This window comes from Staurois parvus, unplaced genomic scaffold, assembly GCF_062004578.1.
Source record: "Staurois parvus isolate SC_StPar_1 unplaced genomic scaffold, SC_StPar_1.0 ptg000665l, whole genome shotgun sequence".
In the NCBI taxonomy this organism is placed as follows: domain Eukaryota; kingdom Metazoa; phylum Chordata; class Amphibia; order Anura; family Ranidae; genus Staurois; species Staurois parvus.
This window is the reverse complement of record NW_028318461.1, coordinates 95652-119623: the sequence shown is the minus strand read 5'-3', so window position 1 is coordinate 119623 and position 23972 is coordinate 95652. Positions and strand designations below refer to the sequence as shown.

At 44.7% G+C, this 23972-nt stretch overlaps 2 protein-coding genes across 3 annotated transcripts in view; one reads left to right on the top strand and one right to left on the bottom strand.

Moving 5' to 3' along the window:
- Window positions 1-5616: 5616 nt before the first annotated feature.
- Window positions 5617-23972, top strand: part of SSB (small RNA binding exonuclease protection factor La) — a 20234-nt gene continuing 1878 nt past the window's right edge. Inside the window, exons 1-10 of the mRNA XM_089651867.1 lie at window positions 5617-5757; window positions 9033-9106; window positions 13306-13409; window positions 13483-13657; window positions 15550-15657; window positions 15740-15840; window positions 15988-16059; window positions 21136-21175; window positions 21598-21738; window positions 22068-22251. Coding sequence (XP_089507993.1) covers window positions 5658-5757; window positions 9033-9106; window positions 13306-13409; window positions 13483-13657; window positions 15550-15657; window positions 15740-15840; window positions 15988-16059; window positions 21136-21175; window positions 21598-21738; window positions 22068-22251 — 1099 coding nt within the window. The 5' untranslated portion in view covers window positions 5617-5657. The remainder of the gene's footprint in view (window positions 5758-9032; window positions 9107-13305; window positions 13410-13482; window positions 13658-15549; window positions 15658-15739; window positions 15841-15987; window positions 16060-21135; window positions 21176-21597; window positions 21739-22067; window positions 22252-23972) is intronic.
- METTL5 (methyltransferase 5, N6-adenosine) overlaps window positions 13611-23972 on the bottom strand; it is a 25608-nt gene continuing 15246 nt past the window's right edge. For both annotated transcript variants that reach the window (XM_089651869.1, XM_089651868.1), the window contains one exon: window positions 13611-18901. In XM_089651869.1, coding sequence (XP_089507995.1) covers window positions 18773-18901 — 129 coding nt within the window. In that variant the 3' untranslated portion in view covers window positions 13611-18772. The remainder of the gene's footprint in view (window positions 18902-23972) is intronic.

Sequence of the window (23972 nt, the reverse complement as noted above, 5' to 3'; positions counted from 1 at the left end):
ATTTACAGCCTCCGTGTTGTAGATATTGGGGGATTAGCACCATTCATTTTAGCTGCACATACCAGCACAGGGCTGCTGTTAGAAATCACTGGGCCCTGTACAACCTACCTGACAGAGCCCCCCCAAAAATTTTAAAACAGTTTTTTGTACTATAATGCCACATCTGCAATGTGGTTTCATTGCCCTGGTGCCGGGTTAAAGCAGACGGTGAGGAGGCTGTAATGCAGGCCATACATGGTTTGAATTCCGAGCGATTTTTCTAAAACGTTGTGTGCTTGGTAATCCAATGGTGCAGTCAATGATTTAGAAAATCGGCCAACCAAGTCATAAAGTTCACGCCATATAACACGCGAAACTTCTGTTCCTTCCAGGTCACGGCTCATGCGCATATTCTTTTTGGAAAAATTATCGTACGATTTGACCATCATTGAGTCGAAAATTGGTTGTTTTTCACGAATTTTCCAACATGCCCAATCACCAAAAAGGGGAGGAACCACGAAAATCGGCCGGTGCCATTGACCCACTGAGAGCGAATATCAGCCGATTATTCTTAGGTCCAATTTTTGGACAAAAAATCAGTCGCATTTTGACTCATGTATGGCCGGCCTAAGCCTCCTAATTTTTTAGCATTTTTTTTTAAAGCATTTATATATTATATTTTTTTTAACTGCCCTGTTGGGGGGAGGGTTATTGGTACTGATCTCTCACTGTGGTTATTCAGAAAAGGAAGGGACCAGTAAATATGACATACGTACCAGCCCCATGTTCTCCATCCTGAAACAATCCCCCGTGTTTCCCCAGCAGCTGCAGGATTCCTCAAAAGTCACAAGTGTCAGCAAAAAGGCAGTACAACTGGCCCTCCTGCTCAGCAGGTGCCTGGGCCCCCCTATTTAAACTAGTGGGGGGCCCAGGCCCGGTACAGAAGGGCCGGCTGTACTGCCTTATCAGTGGCCATGCACCAGCATACTGCTCTATTTCTCCAGCTTTGGGATTCCTTTTCTCCACTGAGACTGGCTTCTGGTGACTCATATAATACACTGTATCTTGTCCATATGACATGTAAGTGTAATGGCTTTTTCTTTTTTTTTCAAAATAAAGGTTAATTGTGTAATGGACAGGGGCGGACTGACCATTTGGAAACTCGGGCACTGCCCGAGGGCCCGGGGTCAGTAGGGGGCCCCATGAGATGCCCCTGGTAACTTTTACGAATTCCTACCTCTAAAGAGACGCTACTGTTTGTTTAACACTCTGTATAACAGGCCTGTGTTATGACTGTGTTATGCAGACGATTATTTCAATCATTATAGTGTTATAGCTGATATTGCCGAGTTTCCTCTTTCTCTGTATAAAAAGGAGGTGGTGGCAGTGTGAAGGGTTAATTGCGTAATTAACCTGACCAAGTAATAATCGCTCAGGCTGCCGGTGCATTGATTGTGGCCCGATAGCCGGAAAATCGTTGTGCAGGGTGCAGCTGGGTGTGGCATTGTTACGCACGTCACATCGCAGTTTTAGATCGGCTAGTCCTTCGGTCACGAGTTTGGGTGAGAAGGTCTGGGGTCTAACGCCGCGATCGTGACAACAGGGGCCCCGTGATCCCCTATTGCCCGGGGGCCCCATGAGTTGTCAGTCCTCCCCTGGTAATGGATTGCACTTCTCTCCTGTTTTTTGCTGCATTCAAGTGAATGGGCTGCCCTATGCCATTGCAGGACAAACCTGCAAGAATCTGTGGATGTGTGTACAGAGCCACAGTCACAAAGCCTATACAATGCAATGACAGGCTGATGGTGGCTGCAGTGATGGTGGCCGGACCCAGCCACAGTCATCTGTCTTCAACCTCAGGCAATCACTGGCTGGGAGAACAGTCACAAATATGTGCAACAGCCAACATCAGCCTGTCATTTCATTGTAGAGGCTGAGCAGCTGCAACATTTTGCACACATCTGTCATCCCACGAGCAGGAATATGCAACTTATTGCTGCTGGAATTCACAGGGTGAACACACACTTTTTCCCATCCTCAGTACAAAAAGTCATCATATAAAGATATCTAGATATTGTCTCAATATTCTAAACCAGGTTAGGGCCAGAAAAACAAGAAAATGTCCACTGTAAGAGGCAGTTGTAGTTTCAATCAACTTTTGTTGATGGGGCACCCACTGCTAGAATTTCATCAGGAATCAAGCAGTGTATGGCAGGGTTCAGGTCATGTTCATGAAGGCGCTAAGGCCTGTACACCATGAATGGGTTCTGTTTATGCATCCCTAGCTGGCAGGTGGTTCATGCAGGCAGCGGCTGTGACAGGTGTGTGGGTGCAGGTGAGCAGCCCTGAACACATCCGCTGCATCCTCATAGACTTGAATGGGCTGACAAGTGGCCCATTCATGATGTAGGGTCCTCAGTGCCCAAGTAACGAGGCCTTATACTTCTTCATTATAAATATTCTCCTTTAACCACTTGCCCTCCAGAGGATTTACCCCCCTTCCTGACCAGGCCATTTTTGCAATACGGCGCTGCGTTACTTTAACTGACAATTTTGCAGTCATGCAATGCTGCACCCAAATTAAATTTACGTCCTTTTTTCCCCAGGAATTGAGCTTTCTTTCGGTGGTATATGATCGCCTATGCTTTTTTAATTTTTTTGCGCTATAAACAAAAAAAGACCACCAATTTTGAGATAAAAAAAAACAATATTTTTGACTTTTTGCTATTAACCACTTGCCCTCCAGAGGATTTACCCCCCTTCCTGACCAGGCCATTTTTTGCGTTATGGTGCTGCATTACTTTAACTGACAATTGCACGGTCATGCGACACTGCACCCAAATTAAATTTAAGTCCTTTTTTCCCCAGGAATTGAGCTTTCTTTCAGTGGTATTTGATTGCCTGTGTGTTTTTTATTTTTTGTGCTATAAAGAAAAAAAAGATTAAAAAATTCTCAGAAACAACATTTTTTACTTTTTGCTATTAACTAGCTGCCGACCGCAGATAGCCGAATGACGGCTGCACTGCGGCCGGCCAGTTCTGAGTGGACGTCATATGACGTCCTCCCAGAACGCGCTCTCCTGCGCGCCCCAGGGGGCGCGCACCCGGCGATCTCCGTGATCGCTGTGTCCTACGGACACAGCTGATCACGTGATGTGGTAAAAGGCCAATCACAGCGGCCTTTTACCACATGATCAGCGGTGTCCAATGACACGCTGATCAGAGGGAAATGCAAGTGCCGGTTCTCGGCTGCACTTTCCTCACGCTGTCAGATCGTGAGGAAAGTACTGCCGAGAACCGGCAGTTGTCAGAGCGGGGATCGGCACCGATCATCAGGGCACTGATGATCAGTGCCCTGATGATCGGTGCCCAGCAGTGCCACCCGCAAGTTCCGCCCACCTGTGCCCAGCAGTGCGCCCACTAGCTCCGCCCACCTGTGCCCAGCAGATCACCCACCTGTGCCCAGCAGTGCACCCACCTGTGCCACTCTGCAGTGTCACACACCTGTGCCCAGAAGTGCCACCTACCTGTGCCCAGCAGTGCCACCCACCTGTGCCCACCCACCAGTGCTGCCCACCAGTGCCACCCACCAGTGCAGCCCAGCAGTGCTGCCAGTCAGTGCCACCAGTCAGTGCCCAGGGGTTGTGCCAGTCAGTGCCGCCAGTCAGTGCCCAGCAGTGATGCCAGTCAGTGCCGTCTATCAGTACACATCATCAGTGCCGCCTATCAGTGCTGCATATTAGTGCCGCCTATCTGTGACACCTCATTAGTGCTGTCTATCAGTGCCGCCTATCCGTGCCACCTCATTAGTACTGCCTATCAGTGCCCTTTAGTGCTGCCTATCAGTGCCCATCAGTGCCGCCTATCAGTGCCCATCAGTGCCGCCTCATCAACGCACATCAGTGAAGGAGAAAAAATACCTGTTTGAAAAATTTTATAATAGAAACAAAGAAACTTTTTTTATTTATAGCGCAAAAAGTAAAGTGCCCAGTGGCGATTAAATACCACCAAAAGAAAGCACTATTTGTGAGAAAAAAATGATCAAAATTTCATATGGGTACAATGTTGCATGACCGCGCAATTGTCAAAGTGCGGCAGCGCTGAAAGCTGAAAATTGGCCTGGTAAATAAGGGGGTATAAGTGCCCGGTAGGCAAGTGGTTAAGCATGTCCAGAGAAAAAACTTCGAAATAAATTTAGGCCAAAATGTATTCTGCTACAGTCTTTGCTAAAAGAAATCCCAATATGTGTAAAGTAATTGGTTTCCGTGAAAGTTATAGCGTCTACAAATGGCGGTATATATACTGGGATTTTTTTATTTTTTTACTAGTAATGGCGGTGATCTTATAGCAGAACTGCGGGATTGCGGCGGGCAATCTGACACTCTGGGGAACTGACTTGGTGTCACTGACATTCACAGTGACACCAATACAGTGATCAGTGCTAAAAAAAAAGCACTGACACTGTACTAATGGCACTGGGGAGGAAGGGGTTAACATGAGGGGCGATCAAAGGGTTAACTGAGTGCTGTTTTACTATGTGCTGTGTCCACGTGCTTCACTTTAAGTACACTGCTTTGTGTGGTTGTGCTGTGCACAGCCATCCAAAGCAGTGTGCACGAGCTGACAGGGAGAACTGTCTTGTTTACAAACAATTCTCCCCATCGGAGATGCTTGGCAATCTCCGGGCGCCGGCAAGTAATCATTCGGGATCCGGTGATTTTCAGCCGCAGCCGTAGACTGTAATATAAAGGGGAACTCTGTGGACTGTGATGTAAAGGGGAACTCTGATGTGAATGGGAATTCTGTAGACTGTAATATAAAGGGGAATTATGTGGACTGTGATGTAAAGGGGAACTCTGTGGATTGTGATATAAAGTGGAACTCTGTGGACTATGATTTAAAGGGGAACTCTGTGGAATGTGATATAAAGGGGAACTCTGTGGACTGTGATATAAAGTGGAACTCTGTGGACTGTGATATAAAGTGGAACTCTGTGGACTATGATGTAAAGGGGAATTCTGTGGACTGTGATGTAAAGGGGAACTCTGATGTGAATGGGAATTCTGTAGACTGTAATATAAAGGGGAACTATGTGGACTGTGATGTAAAGGGGAACTCTGTGGACTGTGATTTAAAGGGGAACTCTGTGGACTGTGATATAAAGGGGAACTCTGTGGACTGTGATATAAAGGGGAACTCTGTGGACTGTGATATAAAGTGGAACTCTGTGGACTGTGATATAAAGGGGAACTCTGTGGACTGTGATATAAAGTGGAACTCTGTGGACTGTGATGTAAAGGGGAACTCTGCTGTAAAGGAGAACTATGTGGACTGTAAGGTTGGGTTCTGGTGACCAGAGACCACCTTACATCAGAGTCCCCCTTTACATCAAGGTCTGTAGAGGAATCCTGGCACGGCAGTGTGTCGCCTCTGGCAGTGCAGCTCAGTGTAGTACGCCTGGGCCTATTTGTTGTACCCTTGGTATATAGAGGTGTGTAGGCCGTTTTCTAGGAACACATTGATCCAGCCTGGTCCGATGTAACATGAATATGAGGTTCTTGTTGTGATAACTATGGCACGAGAGGCGGAAGTGATCTCAGCACCGACACCATGAACACGGCTCACTGGAAGACCACGTGACCCCTACCCGTCACACCCGGCCAGTGTGCGGCTGCTGCATGCCGGGAGGGGGCGGTACTGAGCCGGCACGGCCTTTAAATCTGCGCGTCATACAACGGCCGGGGCCGAGTGGTTGTGTGCGGAGAACGGCGTATTCAGGTGAGGCCAATGTGTGTGCATCGGGGGCGGTATAGTGCGGAGAGCGTCCTACCGCCCCACGTGTGACTACCGGCCAGAGTCTGGGCTGTTCTAGACGGCGCTCTCCGTACACGTGGTCTGTCCGGGATCCATGTGTGCGGAGGGAGGAGGAGGCCGGTGTGTTTGCAGCACATGCCCGACTCCTTTGTATCTGTACAATGAGGACTGTGTGTGTACGGAGGAGGACTGTGTGTGTACGGAGGAGGACACGAGGAGAGTGTGCGTACAAAGGTGGAGGACACGAGGAGAGTGCGTGCGGGCACGGAGGAGGAGGGCGCGGGGAGTGTGCGGGCACGGAGGAGGAGGACATGAGTGTATGTGCAGAGGACAGTAGAAGAGAACATGAGTGTGTGTGAGGAGGAGGAGCAGCAGCACATATAGCAGTGGATGGCTTGTAGGATAAGTTCACCTTTGGGAACATGTTACATGATCCATTTTAAAAATGAGTGTAACCTGTCCCCACTGCTGCAGCCTCTGCCCGTGGTCCTCTCTCCCTGTGACAGCAGTGTAGGGAGAAGTTCCCCGTACTATCTGTCACTTTGAAGAGAACGGCTTGCGAGGCTCCACCCACATGGCCGTGTCATTCATTCAGGGTTCTGTGAATGAATAAACTACAAGTCCCAACATCCTTTGTGGCTGTCGGCTTGCAGTTCTCAGTGAACTAGCATGTTGCTGTGAGCTCTGTGGTAGTTTGATTCTTCCTGTCAGTATATCTGCCTGTATGAGCACAGAGATATTTGCAAATCTATGTGTAAGCCACAGTGCCCACGACCAGGTATACTGCGGTCCTAACGTTTCAGAGTCTCCGGAGTAGGATCACATATAGCAGTGGATGGATTTGCTGCCATTGTGCTCTTGCTAGGTGTCATGTGTCCTTTAACCACGTGCCTACCAGGCACTTATGCCTCCTTCCTGTCCAGGCCAAGTACAGCTTTCAGTGCTGCCACATTTTGAATGACAATTACACGGTCATGCAACATTGTACCCATATGAAATTTTTATAATTTGTTTCACACAAATAGAGCTTTCTTTTGATGGTATTTACTCGCCGCTGGGTGTTTTATTTTTTGCGCTATAAACAAAAAAAAAATCAAGGTGTCACTGGTGGGTGGCACTGATGGGCACCGATCATCAGTGCCCTGATTATTTGTGCTGATCACCCCCTCTGACAACTGCTGGTTCTCGGCAGTACATTCCTCACACTGTGACAGCGTGAGGAAAGTGCAGCCGATAACTGGCAATTGCATTTCCCGGTGATCAGTGTGTCATTGGACACAGCTGATCACGTGGTAAAAGGCCGCTGTGATTGGCCTTTTGCCATACCCCATGATCAGCTGTGTCCGTAGGATGCAAGTGGCGTTCGGGAGCCTTTCGTTAGCCAAAGTTAACTCTACCGGGAGCGCACCCTCTCGATACAGGTCTGTTTTCCTTTTGGTACCCACATATGTGGCCCCTTGGCATTAAGGCTCACCTGCCCAGAGGCTGCATATATGCGTGATGCTGGTGTTGTGGCTGTCAATCACTGGGTCCCGGCTGGTGACTACTTGCTGGCGTCCTGTGATTACCGATCTGCAACGGGAAGAACTGTTTTTACCGTTCTCCTCCCTGTCAGCTTGGGCACACTGCTTTGGATGGCCATACAAAGCAGTGTGGTTTCAGTGTAGAACACACACTGCCCCCTAGTAAAACACTCCCTGCACACAGTTAACACTTTGATTGCCCCTCATGTTAACCCCCTCCTGCCCAGTGCCATTAGTACAGTGTAGTTTTTTTTTTTTTTTCTTTTAGCACTTATCACTGTATTGGTGTCACTGGGGATGTCAGTCAGTGGCCTTTTACCACGTGACCAGCTGTGTCCAGTGACACGCTGATCACCGGGAAATGCAATTGCCGGTTCTCGGCTGCACTTTACTCATGCTGTCAGATCGTGAGGAAAGTACTGCCAAGAACCGGCAGTTGTTAGAGCAGGGATCGGCACCGATAATCAGGGCACTGATGATCAGTGCCCCGATGATCGGTGCCCAGCAGTGCCACCGACAAGTTCCGCCCACCTGTGCCCAGCAGTGTGCCCACTAACTCCGCCCAGCAGTGCACCCACTAGCTCCGCCCACCTGTGCCCAACAGTGCATCCACCTGTGCCCAGCAGTGCACCCACCTGTGTTGCACACCTGTGCCCACCAGTGCCACCCACCTGTGCCCATCAGTGCCGCCCACCAGTGCTGCCAGTCAGTGGCACCAGTCAGTGCCCAGTGGTTGTGTCAGTCAGTGCCACCTATCAGTGCTGTCTATCAGTACCCATCATCAGTGTTGCTTATCAGTGCTGCCTATCCGTGACACCTCCTTAGTGCCGCCTATCAGTGCCCATCAGAGCTGCCTCATCAACGCACATCAGTGAAGGAGAAAAATTACCTGTTTGAAAAATTTTATAATAGAAACAAACTTTTTTTTTTTTTTTTTCTCAAATATTTTTTTTTATAGCGCAAAAAGTAAATCACCCAGCGGCGATTAAATGCCACCAAAAGAAAGCTCTATTTGTGAGAAAAAAAATGATAAAAATTTCATATGGGTACAATCTTGCATGACCGCGCAATTGTCAAAGTGTGACAGCGCTGAAAGCTGAAAATTGGCCTGGTAAAGAAGGGGGTATAAGTGCCCGGTAGGCAAGTGGTTAAAGAAACGCAGCTCCATAACACAAAAAATGGCCTGGTCAGGAAGGGGGGTAAATCCTCAGGCGGGCAAGTGGCTCAGGTAAATAGAATACGCCCGATGAAACGCGTGGATTACCTCAAACAGGTTGTGTTCTTGCAGCAGTGACAAGTAGTCCCCAATGCAGCCAGCAATAAACAGTTTACAGAATTTATTACATTTAAAATAAAGCTTTGTAAAAGCCTGATATGGGATCCCTTTAGTTTCCACTCCATCTAACGTTAATATACATATATGTTCAAATCTCTGGTATGGCCCTTCTGGGATGACTGGGTCTCTGTGCTAATATGATGGCTTGTGTCCTAGTACTTTTGTGGTCTGTCTATTATACTGAAATTAATCTGCATGACATGACACTGTTTGTACTTTTCCTCTGTCATCACAATGACTGATTCAGTCTCCTATAACAACTGCCAGGGAGCAGATAACCAAACTATACAAACCTCAAGCTTGTGCATTGATGACTGTTTATGTAACGGTGTTGTAATGCCGGGTGATTTACACGGGTCTGGTTTTCACATTGTTTTTAGGATTTGAAATGGCTGAAAATGGTGATAAAGAACAAGTGTCTGATCTGGACACAAAGATCTGTCAGCAGATTGAGGTAAGTTTACTGTCTAATAAAATAAGCTTTTAGAACTGTATCTTGAAAACAAACATTTGCTAGTAAGCATAGTGTTTTCTGGAGGAGACTTGGTATATAGATCTCAGATGCAGACAGTTTATTTAAGCCCTGGTTCACACTGAATGTGGCTTTGAAATCACACTTCTGCGCTTGAAGTAGAGCGATTTCAAAGCTGCTGGTCAGTGCGATTTCATGTGACTTCATGCACAGATGTCTTCGCAAGGTGCACATGAAAGCGCCAAAAATGGCTTTTAAAAAAAAATCTTTTACATTTTTTTTTCAAAAATCAGTACCGCACTGAAAAGTCGCAGTCACACAGATTTGAACAGTTTCATAGGCACAAATACGGTGCAGCTTTGTCATGCTGTCATCACATGACAAGTCGCACCGTTGTGAACCAGAGCTTTGTGCTCTATCCTGCACTGTTTTGGTCACCTGTGTCTTTCAGTCCCTGTAGGAATGAATAGTTGTCTGGTACAGTTATTCATTTCTATTGGCTGGGTATTGAACAAATGCAGTATAACATGGGGGCGGGATGTTTTTGTAATGCCCTGCCATTTGCTGTGCATTTTGAGAGGAGGGGGGAGGTGGCGTGATGGCACCAATGATCGCAAAACCAGTTTGCTTTTTTATAATATGAATCTTAACTACTTCCCGCCCAGCCTATAGTAAAATGACGGCAGGCGAGCCTCTCATCCCTCCGGGAGGGCTTTATGATGCCTTCCCCAGATCGCGCCTTGCGCGTGCCTGCTGCGCTGTGGCGAGATCTGTCACCAGCTGTGTACCTCAGACACGGCCTATGACAGATCTGTGTACTGGCCCCGTTGCCAGTACCATGTTACCTGCTGTGACCAATCACAGTAGGTCACATGACAGTTGTAAACAATGGATGGCTTCCTTTCATGCCATCCAATTTATACAAGTGTCTAGCTGTGAATGGTCACAGTGACCACATGCACAGGCTGGGCCAATCACAGCCCATCTGTGTCATGTGATTAGCTGTGGCCAATCACAGCTAATCGCAACAAAAAAAACCTACATAAATCGATTTTCATTCAGTTAAATGCTTATAGCAAAGAAATTCTTTGCTATAAGCAATCAAATTGTGTGTAAAAAAAAAAAAAAGTTACATAAGTAACATTATACTACTTTGGCCATAGTGTAATATGAAAAAAAGTAATACTGTCATCGGTGCAGTACAGCAGCATCATAACTGGCGTGGCGGTGATCAGGGACACTGGTGACAGTACGAAAATTGTTTTTTAAAGAAAATCATCTTTTTTCATACTGTCACCAGTCAGTGTCCCTGATCACCACCATGCCAGTTATGACAATGCTGTACTGCACTGGTGACAGTATGTAAGAAAAATTGTGAACATTTTTTAATTCATTGTCTGAAAAATTGACAAAAAATGTACAACTTCAAAAAACCTCTTATGAAGTACGTCGGACTGTCTACTTTGCAAAAAGGGGTCATTTGGGGGATATCTGTACTGTTCTGACATTTTTGGGCCTCAAGAAATTAGATTGGCTGTCAGTACTTCAGGATTGATCAATTTTCAGTTATATCCCATAATTTGTGAACTCTATAACTTTCCTACAGACTAAATAATAAATACTGATTTGGGTTATTTTCACCAAATAAATGTAGCAGAATACATCTTGGCCTAAATTTATGGAGAATCGTTATTTATTTGCAAACTTTTATAACCGAACAAAGAAAAACGCAGGTTTTTTTTTTTTTTAATTTTCAGTCTTTTGTTATTTAGCAAAAATAAAAACCCCAATGGTGATTAAATACCACCAAAAGAAAGCTCTAGTTGTGTGAACAAAATGATAAAAATTTAGTTTGGGTACAGTGTTGCATGACTGCGCAATTGTCATTCAAAGTGTGAGTGCTGAAACCTGAAAATTTACCTGGGCAGGAAGGGGGTAAAGGTGCCCGGTATTGAAGTGGTTAAAAGCAAAGGGAACCTTTATACTGATGTGAGGATTGATTGTTATCTTTGTATCCCTTTGTGCATTCACTTGAAGGCCCTACTCTGGGCGGAAAACTTTAATCCTACCTACCCCTATAGTTCTTCCTAGTGCTTTTCCACCCCATCCCTTACCTGGTGAAGGTAGATATGCTCACCCAGTCTTCAGGCAAGTTCCCTTACTGCCTCTGGTTATGGTGTGGGGACTGCTGTGAAGGAGCCTGGAGATCCTGGCCTCCTGCAGTCTCTGGGAGGAGGTCGTCCTCTTCTCTCCTCACCCCCCTCCAACGGGCACCCAATAGAAAGTGTCCATGCCTTCATAATCTGATGTGGACACCTGAAGGACCCTTATAGAAAGTGAACAGAAGAGAAGACTTGGGCTGGCAGTGTGATGTGATCATGGCTTCAGGCAAGTTAAAATGTCTTTTGGATGGCGATCAGGGGAGGATGAAAGGGGAATGGGGGGGGGGGGTGTTAACTTTTATTTCTCTCTCTCTATCTATCTATCTATCTATAATTCGCCTTCCTTTGGCCCCCACCCCCTGCCATGCACTATTCAACAGCTTGGGACTAAACATTCCAAGTCACCAGAGTTGTGGTTCACACAGTGCTGATTCCCTCTGTCACATGGGTGAATTGCATGCTCCTCTGTACTCAGTAGCACTGGGTATTTTTTTTTTAGTTTCCAGGACTGAACATAGGTAAGGGAAAGCTAAGTACAGTGAAGGAAATAAGTATTTGATCCCCTGCTGATTTTGAATGTTTTCCCACTCACAAAGAAATGATTATTCTAAAAATCAAATCGAATGGTAGGTGTTTTGTAACACTGAGAAACAGAATGGCAACAAAAAATTCAAAAGAAATGCATGTCTAACAAATGATGCACTGATTTGCATGTTCATGAGGGAAATAAGTATTTGATCCCCTTCACAAAACATGACTTGGTACTTGGTGGCAGATCCCTTGTTGGCAGTCACAGAGGTCAGACGTTCCTGTAGTTGGCCACGAGGTTTGCACACATCTCAGGAGGGATTTTGGCCCACTCCTCTTGGCAGATCCTCTCCAAGTCATTAAGGTTTGGTGGCTGACGTTTGGCAACTCGAACTTTCAGCTCCCTCCACAGATTTTCAATCGGATTAAGGTCTGGAGATTGGCTAGGCCACTCCAGGACCTTAATGTGCTTCTTCTTGAGCCACTCCTTTGTTGCCTTGGCCGTGTGTTTTGGGTCATTGTCATGCTAGAAAACCCATCCACAACCCATTTTCAATGCCCTGGCTGAGGTACATTGCCCCGTCCATCATCCCTTTGATGTGGTGCAGTTGTCCTGTCCCCTTGGCAGAAAAACACCCCCAAAGCAGAATGTTTCCACCACCATGTTTGACAGTTGGGATGGTTTTCTTGGGGTCATAGGCAGCATTCCTCCTCCTCCTCCAAACACGGTGAGTTGAGTTGATGCCAAGGAGCTCAATTTTGGTCTCATCTGACCACAGCACTTTCAACCAGTCGTCCTCTGCATCATTCAGATTTTCAGTGGCAAACTTCAGGCAGGCATGGACATGTGCTTTCTAGAGCAGATGGACCTTGCGGGCACTGCAGGATTTCAATCCTTGTCGGTGTAGTGTTACCAATTGTTTTCTTGCTGACTGTGGTCCCAGCTGCCTGGAGATCATTGACCAGATCTTCAAGTGTAATTCTGGGATGATTCCTCACTGTTCTCATGATGATTGACACTCCACGAGGTGAGATCTTTTATGGTGCACCAGACCTAGGGAGGCTGACAGTTGTTTTGTGTTTTTCATTTGTGAATGATTGCACCAACTGTTGTCACATTCTCACCAAACTGCTTGGCGATAGTTTTGTAGCCCAGTCCAGCCTTGTGTAGGTCTACAATCTTGTCCCCAACATCCATGGTCTTTGCCATGGTGGAGAGTTTGGAATCTGATTTGATTGCTCCTGTGGACAGGTGTCTTTTATACAGGTAACATGACATTTGCAGCACTCTCTTTAAGAGACTGCTTCTAATCTCAGCTTATTACCTGTATGAAAGACACCTGGTAGCCAGAAATCCTGCTGAATGATGACGGATCAAATACTTATTTCCTTCACTGTATATCTTGATATCTTGCAGGGTAGAGGATTAAGGCTTTGATTTTGATACAGTACATACCTGTACCTGAACACCTAACTTGTTTCTCTTTTCAGTACTACTTTGGTGACCATAACCTTCCACGAGACAAATTCCTAAAGGAACAGATTTCTTTTGATGATGGGTGGGTGCCACTGGAAATTATGATCAAGTTTAACAGGTAATTATCTGGTGCTGTCTGGGTTGGTGCAAATTTTAGTATGGAACGTCTCATTTTCTTAATATCCTTCTAGGTTAAACAAACTGACCAAAGACTTTGGAATCATTGTGGGAGCACTTAAAAAATCCAAGACAGGCCTGCTGGAAATTGATGAGGAAAAATCCAGAATTAGAAGATCCCCTAACAAACCTTTGCCAGAAGTCACAGAAGAATACAAAAATTTAATCAAGAATAGATCGGTTTACATTGTAAGTAGACAGGATCCATAATCTTATAAAAACAAGCATAACATTTCTATTGTTGGAAGAGAGAGTTTCCAATTGTCTCTAAATTCAACACCATCTTGGCATTTTACACCTTATATTATAGAAAGTGGAAGAAAGTATAAACCTGTACATTGGCACTAACCCTCAGATAAACAAATGAACCCTAAGTGATTCAGTGGCGCTGTTAATAAAGTAATGTGATTAATGAGAGTCCATAAATTCATTCCAACGTGATAATCTTCTATTTGTTTCCCAAAACCGGAATCGCCACGTGTTCAAGAAGGTGTTACCCTTTCGGGTGTACACGTACCAAATTTTCATGCCTGCCTCTCATGGTTGGCATATATCGCTTTGAGAAACTCCAAATAAAGTATGCCAATATCAGTATATCCACAATCCTCCTTGCGCCTCTCTCCCAGAAACCATGGCCATGAAAGAGTAAAGTAAAAACTCCAATGGTTCAGTACAAATAACACCTTTTAAATGCAGACAGCCACTCACAGAATAACTGAAAAAAGCATGCCTGGAGATAATTTTGTTTACAGAGCTGTAAGTGGTTTTATATGTTAATGTTTTGAATTTTATTCATTGGGCAATGGGAACCAGTGGAAGGATTGGCAGAGAGCGGTGGCGGACATGGAACAGTTGGTGAGGTGGATGAGTCTGGCAGCAGCATCATGATAGACTGCAGAGGGCGGTAGCCTGCGATGAGGTAGGCCAGTGAGGAGGGAGTTGCAAAAGTCAAGGCAAGACATAACAAGGGAGTGAATAAGTTGCTTAAAGGATAAGTTGACCTTTGGGAACATGTTACATGTTCCACCCTAAAAATGGGTGGAACATGTAACATGTTCCCATAGCTGCAGCTGCGACCACAGAACCCCCCACCTCCCCTCCCTCTAACAGTATGGGGAGAAGTTTCCCTGTATTATCTGTCAGATTTGAAAACAGGGCTCCATTCACAGTCGCGTTCATTCGGAGTTCTGTGAATGGGTGCCTACAAGTCCCAGCAGCCTTAGCACCTGTCTGCTTGTAGTTTTCTATGAACTACCACAGCACTGTGGAAGTTCATTGAAGCGTCCTGTCAGAATATCTGCTTGCTTGTACATCCCGTACGACAAGCAGACATTCTGACAGATCTGTAGGAGACCTGCATGGCATCAGTGATCTACTGATCGCTTGTGCAATGCTTTCCAGACTCCTGCAGACAAAAATAATAAATGCACATTTTGTTTTTACCTGCAAAAAAGTGCATTTTTTTGTCAAAAAGGTGAACTTATTGTTTAATGGTTAAAAAGGGGCGTATTTTGGAGATGTTACGGAGGTGAAGTCTACAAGATTTGGACAGTGATTGGATTTGGGGCTGAAAGGACATGTCTGAGTCCAGGATTACATCTAGCACCCTGGCATGAGGGGAGAGACTGATGGTTGTATTATTGATCTGGATGGAGACCTCATGGGAGGGGGCATGGGCTGGAGGAAATATTATGGGCTCAGTTTAAGAGATTGAGTTTTAAAAATATATTTAATTTTGGTTATTTTTTCACCTGTAAAATTTTTTTTTGTTTTTTTACAGAAGGTGAACTTGGCTTTTAAAATCTTTCATAATGACCTTTTAGAGATGCTGATGTGTTTTATTTCAGCAATAGATTACCATATGCTGCTCCACAGCACAGGTCAGACATTCAGGTTTCTTATTTTTAAAATTTTATGGTTCACCTCCAGTTGTAGTTGAACAAAGACTCAGCATGTCTTCTTTGGCTGGTAAGGCTTGGTGTGACTCGTAGATTGTAATCTGGTTACATGGCGCTGCCCAGTGGAATCTACAATGTGCAGCGATGATCATGCATTGCTAAAGAAAATGTTTACTTTCACAGAAAGGGTTTCAGCTGGACACATCCTTGGATGAAATAAAGGAATGGTTGGAAAAAAAGTGTCCCATTGAGAACATCCAGATGAGGCGAGCACTTGATAAGGCATTCAAGGTTTGGATTATTTATTATGTTTCAGAATACTGTAGCTAAAAGGGTATCTGTGTATTTATCTTGGTCTCCTTTCCCAATACAGGGTTCAATCTTTGTTGTATTTGAGACAGAAGATACTGCCAAGAAATTCTTAGAGAATACAGACCTTAAATTTAAAGACTGTGATATGATCGTATTATCCAAGTAAGCGTCTAAAAACGTAATTAGCTTGTTGTAGTCTGTGATTACACCTGCTTTTCTGATATGGTTTTTTAATAAAAGTATTGGGTAATGTGCTTATCTTTTTAACTTTAGTTTTGATTCGTATAATGTCCCATCACTTTCTGTTAGGGAAGAATATTTTGCAAAGAAGAATGAAGAAAGGAAGCAGAGGCAGTCAGAGTTCAAAGCAAAACACAAGCAGTGAGTATGCATGGTAATGTTGAAGAAAAAAAGATGGACACATGGAAAGATGCATTTTTAATTGTTGTACTATTTATTTAATTTGACTTTCAGATCATTAGACATTTGTGTTTATGGATTCCTGCCAAACTATTTGTGGGAAGGGTGGAACTTCTGTCCCTAGTAAAGAGATCTCATCCCTCCCTAACACCTGTATTTCATGGTCATTGGGATGGGAAGAGATCAGGAAATCCCAAGAGGGAACAAACCATAAACCATTTGATCCTAACGCTGTTACACCACCAAAATAAACCTTTTTATGGTTTAACATCGTGGATATAAAGTCTACACACCCCTGTTAAAATGTCAGGTTTCTGTTGATGTAAAAGACAGATAAATAATTTCATAACTTTTTCCACCTTTTAATGTAACCTATAAACTGTACAACTCAGTTGAACAAACAACTGAAATCTTTTAGGTGGAGGGAAGTAAAAATAAAAAAACTAAAATATGGTTGCATAAGTGTGCACACTCTCAAACTAATACTTTGTTGAAGCACCTTGTGATTTTATTACAGCACTCAGTCTTTTTGGGTATGAGTCTATCAAATTGGCACATCTGGACATTTGCTCACTCTTTCTTGCAAAAACACTCCAAATCTGTCAGATTGTGGGGGCATCTCCTGTGCAGAGCCCTCTTCAGATCACCCGCCAGATTTTTGATTGGATTCAGTTTTGGGCTCTGGCTGAGCCATTACAAAACTTTAATCTTCTGGTGAAGCCATTCCTTTGTTGATTTGGATGTATGCTTTGGGTCGTTGTCATGCTGAAAGATGAAGTCCATCTTCTTCAGCTTTCTAGGGGAAGCCTGAATGTTGACTGGTGTTTGGAACTGTTCATAATTCCCTCTACCTTGAATAAGGCCCCAGTTCCAGCTGAAAGAAAACAGCCCAAAAGCATGATGCTGCCACGACCATGCTTCACTGTGGGTATGGTGTTCTTTTGGTGATGTGCAGTGTTTTTTGCGCCAAGCATATCTTTTGGAATTCTGGTCTGATGAAACCAAGGTTGAACCTTTTGGCCATAACACATTTTCCCACATGCTTTTGGGAGACTTCAGATGTGTTTTTGCAAAATTTAGCCGGGCTTGGATGTTTTTCTTCGTAAGAAAAGGCTTGCCACTCATCCCCATAGCCCAGACATTTGAAGAATATGGGAGATTGTTGTCACATGTACCACACAGCCAGACTCCTTTTAATATTGCTGTAGGCCTCTTGGCAGCCTCACAGACTAGTTTTTTTTTCTTCTCGTCTTCATCAATTTTGGAGGGACATCCAGTTCTTAATGTCACTGTTGCACCATATTTTCTCCACTTGATTCTTCACTGTGTTCCATGGTATATATAATGCCTTGGAAATTCTTTTGTACCCTTCTCTGACTGATACTCTTTTAACAATGAGATCCCTCTGATGCTTTAGAAGCTCTCTGTAGACCATGGCTTTTGCTATAGCATGTGACTAAGGAAATGTCTGGAAAGACCTACTAGAACAGCTGAACTTTATTTTGGGTTAATCAGAGGCACTTTAAATGATGGCAGGTATGTACTGACTCCTATTTAACGTTTTAAATGTGATTGCTCAATTCAGAACACAGCTACATCCCCAGTTATAAGAGGGTGTGCACACTTATGCAACCCCAAGATTTTGTTTTTCAATTGAGTTGTACAGTTTATAGGTCACATTAAAGGTGGAAAAAGTTCTGAAGTTATTTCTTCGTCTAATTTTTTTACATCACCAAAACCTGACATTTTAACGGGAGTGTAGGCTTTGTTTATCCATTGTAGACTTTAAAATCTGTCGTCATGGCTGTGCTTTAAAGCTGCTGCCTGGACAAGGTTGGTGGTAGTGTTTTTATGTCTATTATGGAGAATAGCCTAAGGCCTCATGCGCATTGTAGCTCAAAAACATGTTTTACAGGTGTATGATTAAGTATGTGGTTTTTGTTTTTTCTTTCTTTTGCCTCTCTTCTGCCTCTGAACACCCCTCCATGCTAGCCTGTGTTCATGCACACAAGTGTTTAGAGCAACAAAATCACTTGCACGTTCAGTGGCACATTTGGGCAGAAAACCTGCATAAATGTATGTTTATGTATGCCTTCTAATTGACAAGATAAATTCATATTCTGTCCAATAGGATGCATTAACACCAAACACACGAGCGCTTGTGAAAAAAAAATTTTTTACCGAGTGAAGGGGGGGTGTGTGGTTTGTTTTCTCCTGTAAGAAAACGCATCCAAAGGATCATAGGTTGCATAAAGCCTTAAAGTATAATTAAAGCCATCAGCGTACGAAAGCTTGTGTGTTTTTGATAGCTTCACTTGTCCCAGATTCACAATAGGAAGTGAGGGGAACTGCTTCTCAGTTACTTAACATTTGTCCCCCCTTGGAAGATTTTACATTTTTATTGTGGGCGCTACAGAGTGAACATTGCATGTTGATATCTTGTCAACAATGAAGTGCAAAAATCCTGAAAGGGCCGAATCTTAAAAGTGCATATGTATCCTGCTACATCATTCCTGATGGTAGCTCTCTAGTAATGAAAAGGTAGTTTACAATCTAATTATACCCGGGAAGGATCATCATGTGCTGTATGCAGCTGGTTACAGCTGAGGATTTTAAGCAGCTAGTCCAGGTCTGATCCATCCTGAGTGGTCCATGCATCGAGCACTCAAGGGAATCATGGCAGAATCCATATCAGAAATAGGGCTTTAGTCATCTTCATCCTCTTATTGTATGGGAAGGTTAAGATGTGAAAAGTGTGCAGCCATAGACATCCGATCATCTGGTGTACATATTTGTTCTGGGTCTGTGAATGAGCATGAAAGTCATGGAATCGGCATAACAGCAAGATAGTAACTCCGTAACTATGGCCTAAATATTTTATCTTGGCATGAACGATCGGCAAAATGTGTGGTTGTATTCCCCCCCCCCCCCCCCCCCATTTTGGATGGTCTAAGGGAGAGTTGTATCCCCTTTTTTTTCATTTTTTTTTTTTTGCCATCTGTGTCCCATTGGGGAGATTTCCCTTCACATCCTGTCCTATTGCCAAAACTGGAAGCGAGATTATTATTATACAGTATTTATATAGCGCCGAAGGGTGTGCTCAGCGCTGTACATTAGCGAGGGGGACAGACCATGAGACAATACAGTACAATACACGAGGGGTTCGAGGGCCCTGCTCTTTCGAGCTTACAATCTAGGAGGGAGGGGATAGTGGTACAGGAGGAAGTGGCTGTGGGGGATGGAGTGGAGGAGATCGGTTGTTAGGTGAGGGTGGGGTAGGCTTCCCTGAAGAGACGGGTTTTTAGGGTGCACCTGAAGGTGAGGAGGGTAGGTGACAATCTGATGGATTGGGGTAGGGAGTTCCAGAGGATGGGGGAAGTCCTGCAGTTGGGCGTGGGAGGAGACCAGGGAGCTGGAGAGTAGGAGGTCCTGTGAGGAGCAAAGGGTAGGGTAGTATTTGGGTATCAGGTCAGTTAGGTAGTTTGGGGCAGCATTGTGAATGGCTTTGTATGTCAGAGTTAGTAATTTGAATTTAATGCGTTGGGTAATCGGGAGCCAGTGAAAGGATTGGCAGAGGGGGGTGGCAGATGTGGAGCGGTTGGTGAGGTGGATGAGTCTAGCCGCTGAGTTCAGGATAGACTGGAGTGGGGATAGCATTTGTTTGGGTAGGCCAGTGAGAAGGGAGTAGCAGTAGTCCAGGCATGAGATGAGGGAGTGTACAAGTTGTTTAGTAGTGTCTGGGGTGAGGAACGTGCGTATCTTGGAGATGTTGTGGAGGTGGAGCCTGCATAACTTTGATAGTGATTGGATATGAGGTTGGAAGGAAAGGTTTGAGTCCAGGGTGACACCTAGGACTTTGTCGGGTGGGATGGATGGTGGCGTTGCTAGTCATGATGGAGAGGATGGGGGGGGCGCGGGCTGGGGGGAAAACCAGGAGCTTGGTTTTGGACAGGTTTAACTTGAGGAAATGGAGCGACATCCAGTCTATGTCGTTCAGGAGGTGGGCGATGCGGGAAGAGGTGAGGGGTGGAGAGGTAAATTTGTGTGTCGTCGGCATAGAGTTGCTAGTTTAAGCCATGGGAGTGTATCAGTTTGCCAAGGGAGGAGGTGTAGATAGAGAAAAGGAGGGGCCTGAAGACAGAGCCTTGGGGGACTCCAACAGAGAGGGGGAGGTGGCAGCGTTGTAGGTGACGCTGAAGGAGCGCTGGGATAGGTAGGAGGAGAACCAGGAGAGTGCAGCGTCCCTGACGCCAAAGGAGTGCAGTCTAGTAAGGAGGAGGGGGTGGTCGACTGTGTCGAAGGCCGTGGAGAGGTCGAGGAGCAGGAGGACTGAGTAGTTGGCCATTAGCTTTGGCGGTTAGCAGGTCGTTAGTGATTTTTTTCTTAGGGCGGTTTTGGTGGAGTGTAGGGGACGGAAGCCAGATTGTAGTGGGTCAAGGAGGTTGTTGTCAGTGAGGTGGGCGGTTGTAGGCTAAGCGCTCAAGGAGCTTGGAAGTGAATGGCAACAGGGAGATGGGTCTAAGGTTGTTTAGGTCAGTGGGGTCAAGGGAGGGTTTTTTGAGTATGGGGGTGATGTGTGCGTGCTTTAGGGGGGAGGGGAATGCGCCAGTAGAGAGGGAGAGATTGAAGATGTGGGTGAGGGAGCGAATGATGGAGGAGGGGGGTGACTGGAGGAGTTGTGATCCCCACAAATGATGGAAATTCTTTGGATTCCCAGGTTAACGGATAGTGTCCCGATAGGAAAATTTCCCTTCTATTCATTTTCTGGGGACAACACCATTTGGGATTTTCTTTACTTTCGCTTTCAATAATGGTAAACAGGACAAATAGGGTGAATCTCCATAACGGGGGCACAGACAGCAATAAAAAACTAATAGGTGTTCTAAACTCCATTCAAATAAGTTACTTGGCAATGTCTTTTTTTTTTTTTTTTTTTTTTTTTTTTTTTCAACCAGCTTGCGTCCATTTTAAGCAATGTATATTCATAATCTATTTCTCCTTTCTGGAGCACTTATTACAATTTTTGTTTGTCTCCAGGGAGAAGGAAGATGCCCACAAACAAGCAGATGCTGAAATGGTAGGCATAAACTTAAGCCGCAGCCTCCCTCCGGAGGGCAAACGGTCAATGTCTTGATGGCTGAGGCTGGCATAAAACAGGCAGTGGCGTTTGAGTGATTTGTATGCGTGGTATTGTCCGCTTAAGGGCTCGTTCACACAGGTGCTCAGCCTCGTGCAGAGCTATTTTTCGCTTTCTACTAGTGCATGCAGGCAGCCCATATAAAATGAGTGGATAAGCAGCAGCTGTATGGACTTCCCACACCGCTGTGTTTTGACAGGTATGCACGCAGCTCAGCAAGAGAAAAAGTAAACTGCTCTTTACGCTGCTTGGGGCTGAGTACCATATGAATAGACACAATGTGGTGCTGGGCACTAACAAATTATTTTTTTGGCCTTTTTTTTTAAATGTGTAAAATATTAAATGGCTTTTTTTATGCACAGAAAACCTTGGAAGAACAGACTGGCTGCCTCTTAAAATTCTCAGGAGACTTGGACAATATGACTTCCAGAGAAGATATCCATGCCTTATTTCAAGCTCATGGTGAAATCAAGTGGATTGACTTCAGGAGGGGTGCGAAGGAGGTGTGTATAACGCTTAGTAGAACTTCTGTAATATTGGCCCCTTAAATGCTTCTTATTGCCTTCATTAAAAAGGGTTAGTCAATCTAAGTAACACTCTGGTCACAGCAGTAGCAAAAAAAATTGCATAGCAGGCAAGACCAAATCCTGCAGCTGTTTTGGAGATTTTGCACCTTCCACCCCTAACTGCTAAACATTTTGAGTTCACTTTCTGGTGGAAATGAAACAAACCTGTAATACACAAATTACCATTTTTCACTTATCTGCTGTGTGAAATAGTTAGGTGGCAACTGATGAGTTCTTTTGCTAAATTGTCCTGGTTTCCCTCTTAGGGAATTATCCTGTTTAGGAGTGGTGCCAAAGAAGCATTAGAGAAAGCCAAGGTGGCAAATAAAAACTTACAGTTGAAAGAAAAGAATGTAACGTGGGATCTTCTGGAGGGTGATGTAGAGAAGGCTGCACTGAAGAAAATCATGGAAGACCAACAAGAAAGCTACAATAAGTGGAAAGGCAAAGGTTGGTACATGCTTTTAGGAGTAACTGCTAATGTGGACTCAACCTATGCTTAGTGTAATGATTTTTAAATACAGCTAGGTTGTTTTTGGGACCCAACAGGATTTGATCAGTCAGCATGAATTTCTTGGCTACTTGTATCTATGGTTTTTAAAAGCCAAGTTCACCTTTCTGAAAAATAAATGCACATATTTTTACAGGGACAAAAATGTACAACGTTTTTCAAAGGAGCCTGCAAAGTATTTCACCTGTGATCAATTGATCGTAGATGCAATGTCAGGTTCCTGCACACTCTGCCTCCAGCTTTCCTGCACATACTTCTTTAAAAGCTGGAGGAAGTGTCAGACTACAAGGGTGCTCAGTAGTGCACTCTCTGTCCCTTGAACTACAAGCAGTCTGCTGCAGTGGCAGACAGGACCTGTAGTAATTCACAGCAATCTTTGAATGAAGAAATATGTCACTGTGTGTAGACCTGGTGATTTTAAAATGTGACTGCAGCTCTGGGGCAGAGGAACCCCCACCTTTTGTGACAAAGAAGGGGAAGTTAGGAGGGGCTGCATAAACATGTTACACCCTAAATATGGTTGTAACTTGTTTTAAAAGGTAAATGTATCCTTTTAAAATGGAGAAAGTTGTGGGAGCTGTGTCCAGTAGGAGGCATGAACGCATAGTACAAGTGGACAAAGTGCAGTAATCATAGCAAACAATTGGATTTTATTTGGGGGGTCCAAAAGCATATTTTGTAGTTTAGAAAACCGTTTAATTGGTATTCCTCTGAGGGGAGAATGTGTACAACTCCTCTCAATGGTAACTAGAATTAAAAGTTTGACTAAAACCAGTATGGAGATTTGTGAGATGTTCTAGGTCAGTGGTCGGCAAGCCGCGGCTCGCGAGCCACATGCGGCTCTTTACAAGCTTAAATGCGGCTCTTCTGTGTGCCGGGCGCCCGCTCCCCTCCCTCCTCTCGGACGGGCGTGTGCCGGGCGGCCGCCCCCTCACCTCCCCTCCCCTCCCTCCTCTCGGACGGCCGCCCCAAAAGTCAGGACTCTGCAGCTGTCAGGATGTAGGCGGGGCAGCGTGACGAACTCCTCTCCTCTCACAGTCCGCCCTGAAGACCAGAACGGCGCGGGAAGCACAGCGAGAGGAACGTGCGGAGCAAAGGTAAGTGAATTGACACAGGGGGGACTTACTATATGGGGGGGGGACTTACTATATGGGGGGGGGACTTACTATATGGGGGATGTATTTTCAGTTTTAAAAATGTGGCTCTCAAAATAAATTTCAATCGTGGTTTTGGCGAGATTTGGCTCAGTTGAAAAAAAAGGTTGCCCACCACTGTTCTAGGTCATACCACATCCCAGTGTAACCATGGATTAGAGCATAAACTGGGAGTTTAACAGCATGACTCCAGTCGGTGATTCACACATCAAAGATAAAATTCAAATCTTGTACAGAAAGTTAAAATATCCATTAAAACAAATGATTGTTATACAACAGTGATTTACATCAATTGTAAACACCCTACAGAGGCACCATCAAGTTACCAGTTAAGCATATATACTTGAATTATAGAAATGGTAAAGATAATCTGATATCAATGAAGTGAAACCCCTCAAGCTCAACATGTTTTGCATCAATAGCTTCATCAGGAGGGTGAAGTTTAAAATGTCACAACAGAATTGCTGAAATCAACACAATATGACTCTTAGAAATTTTGATAAATG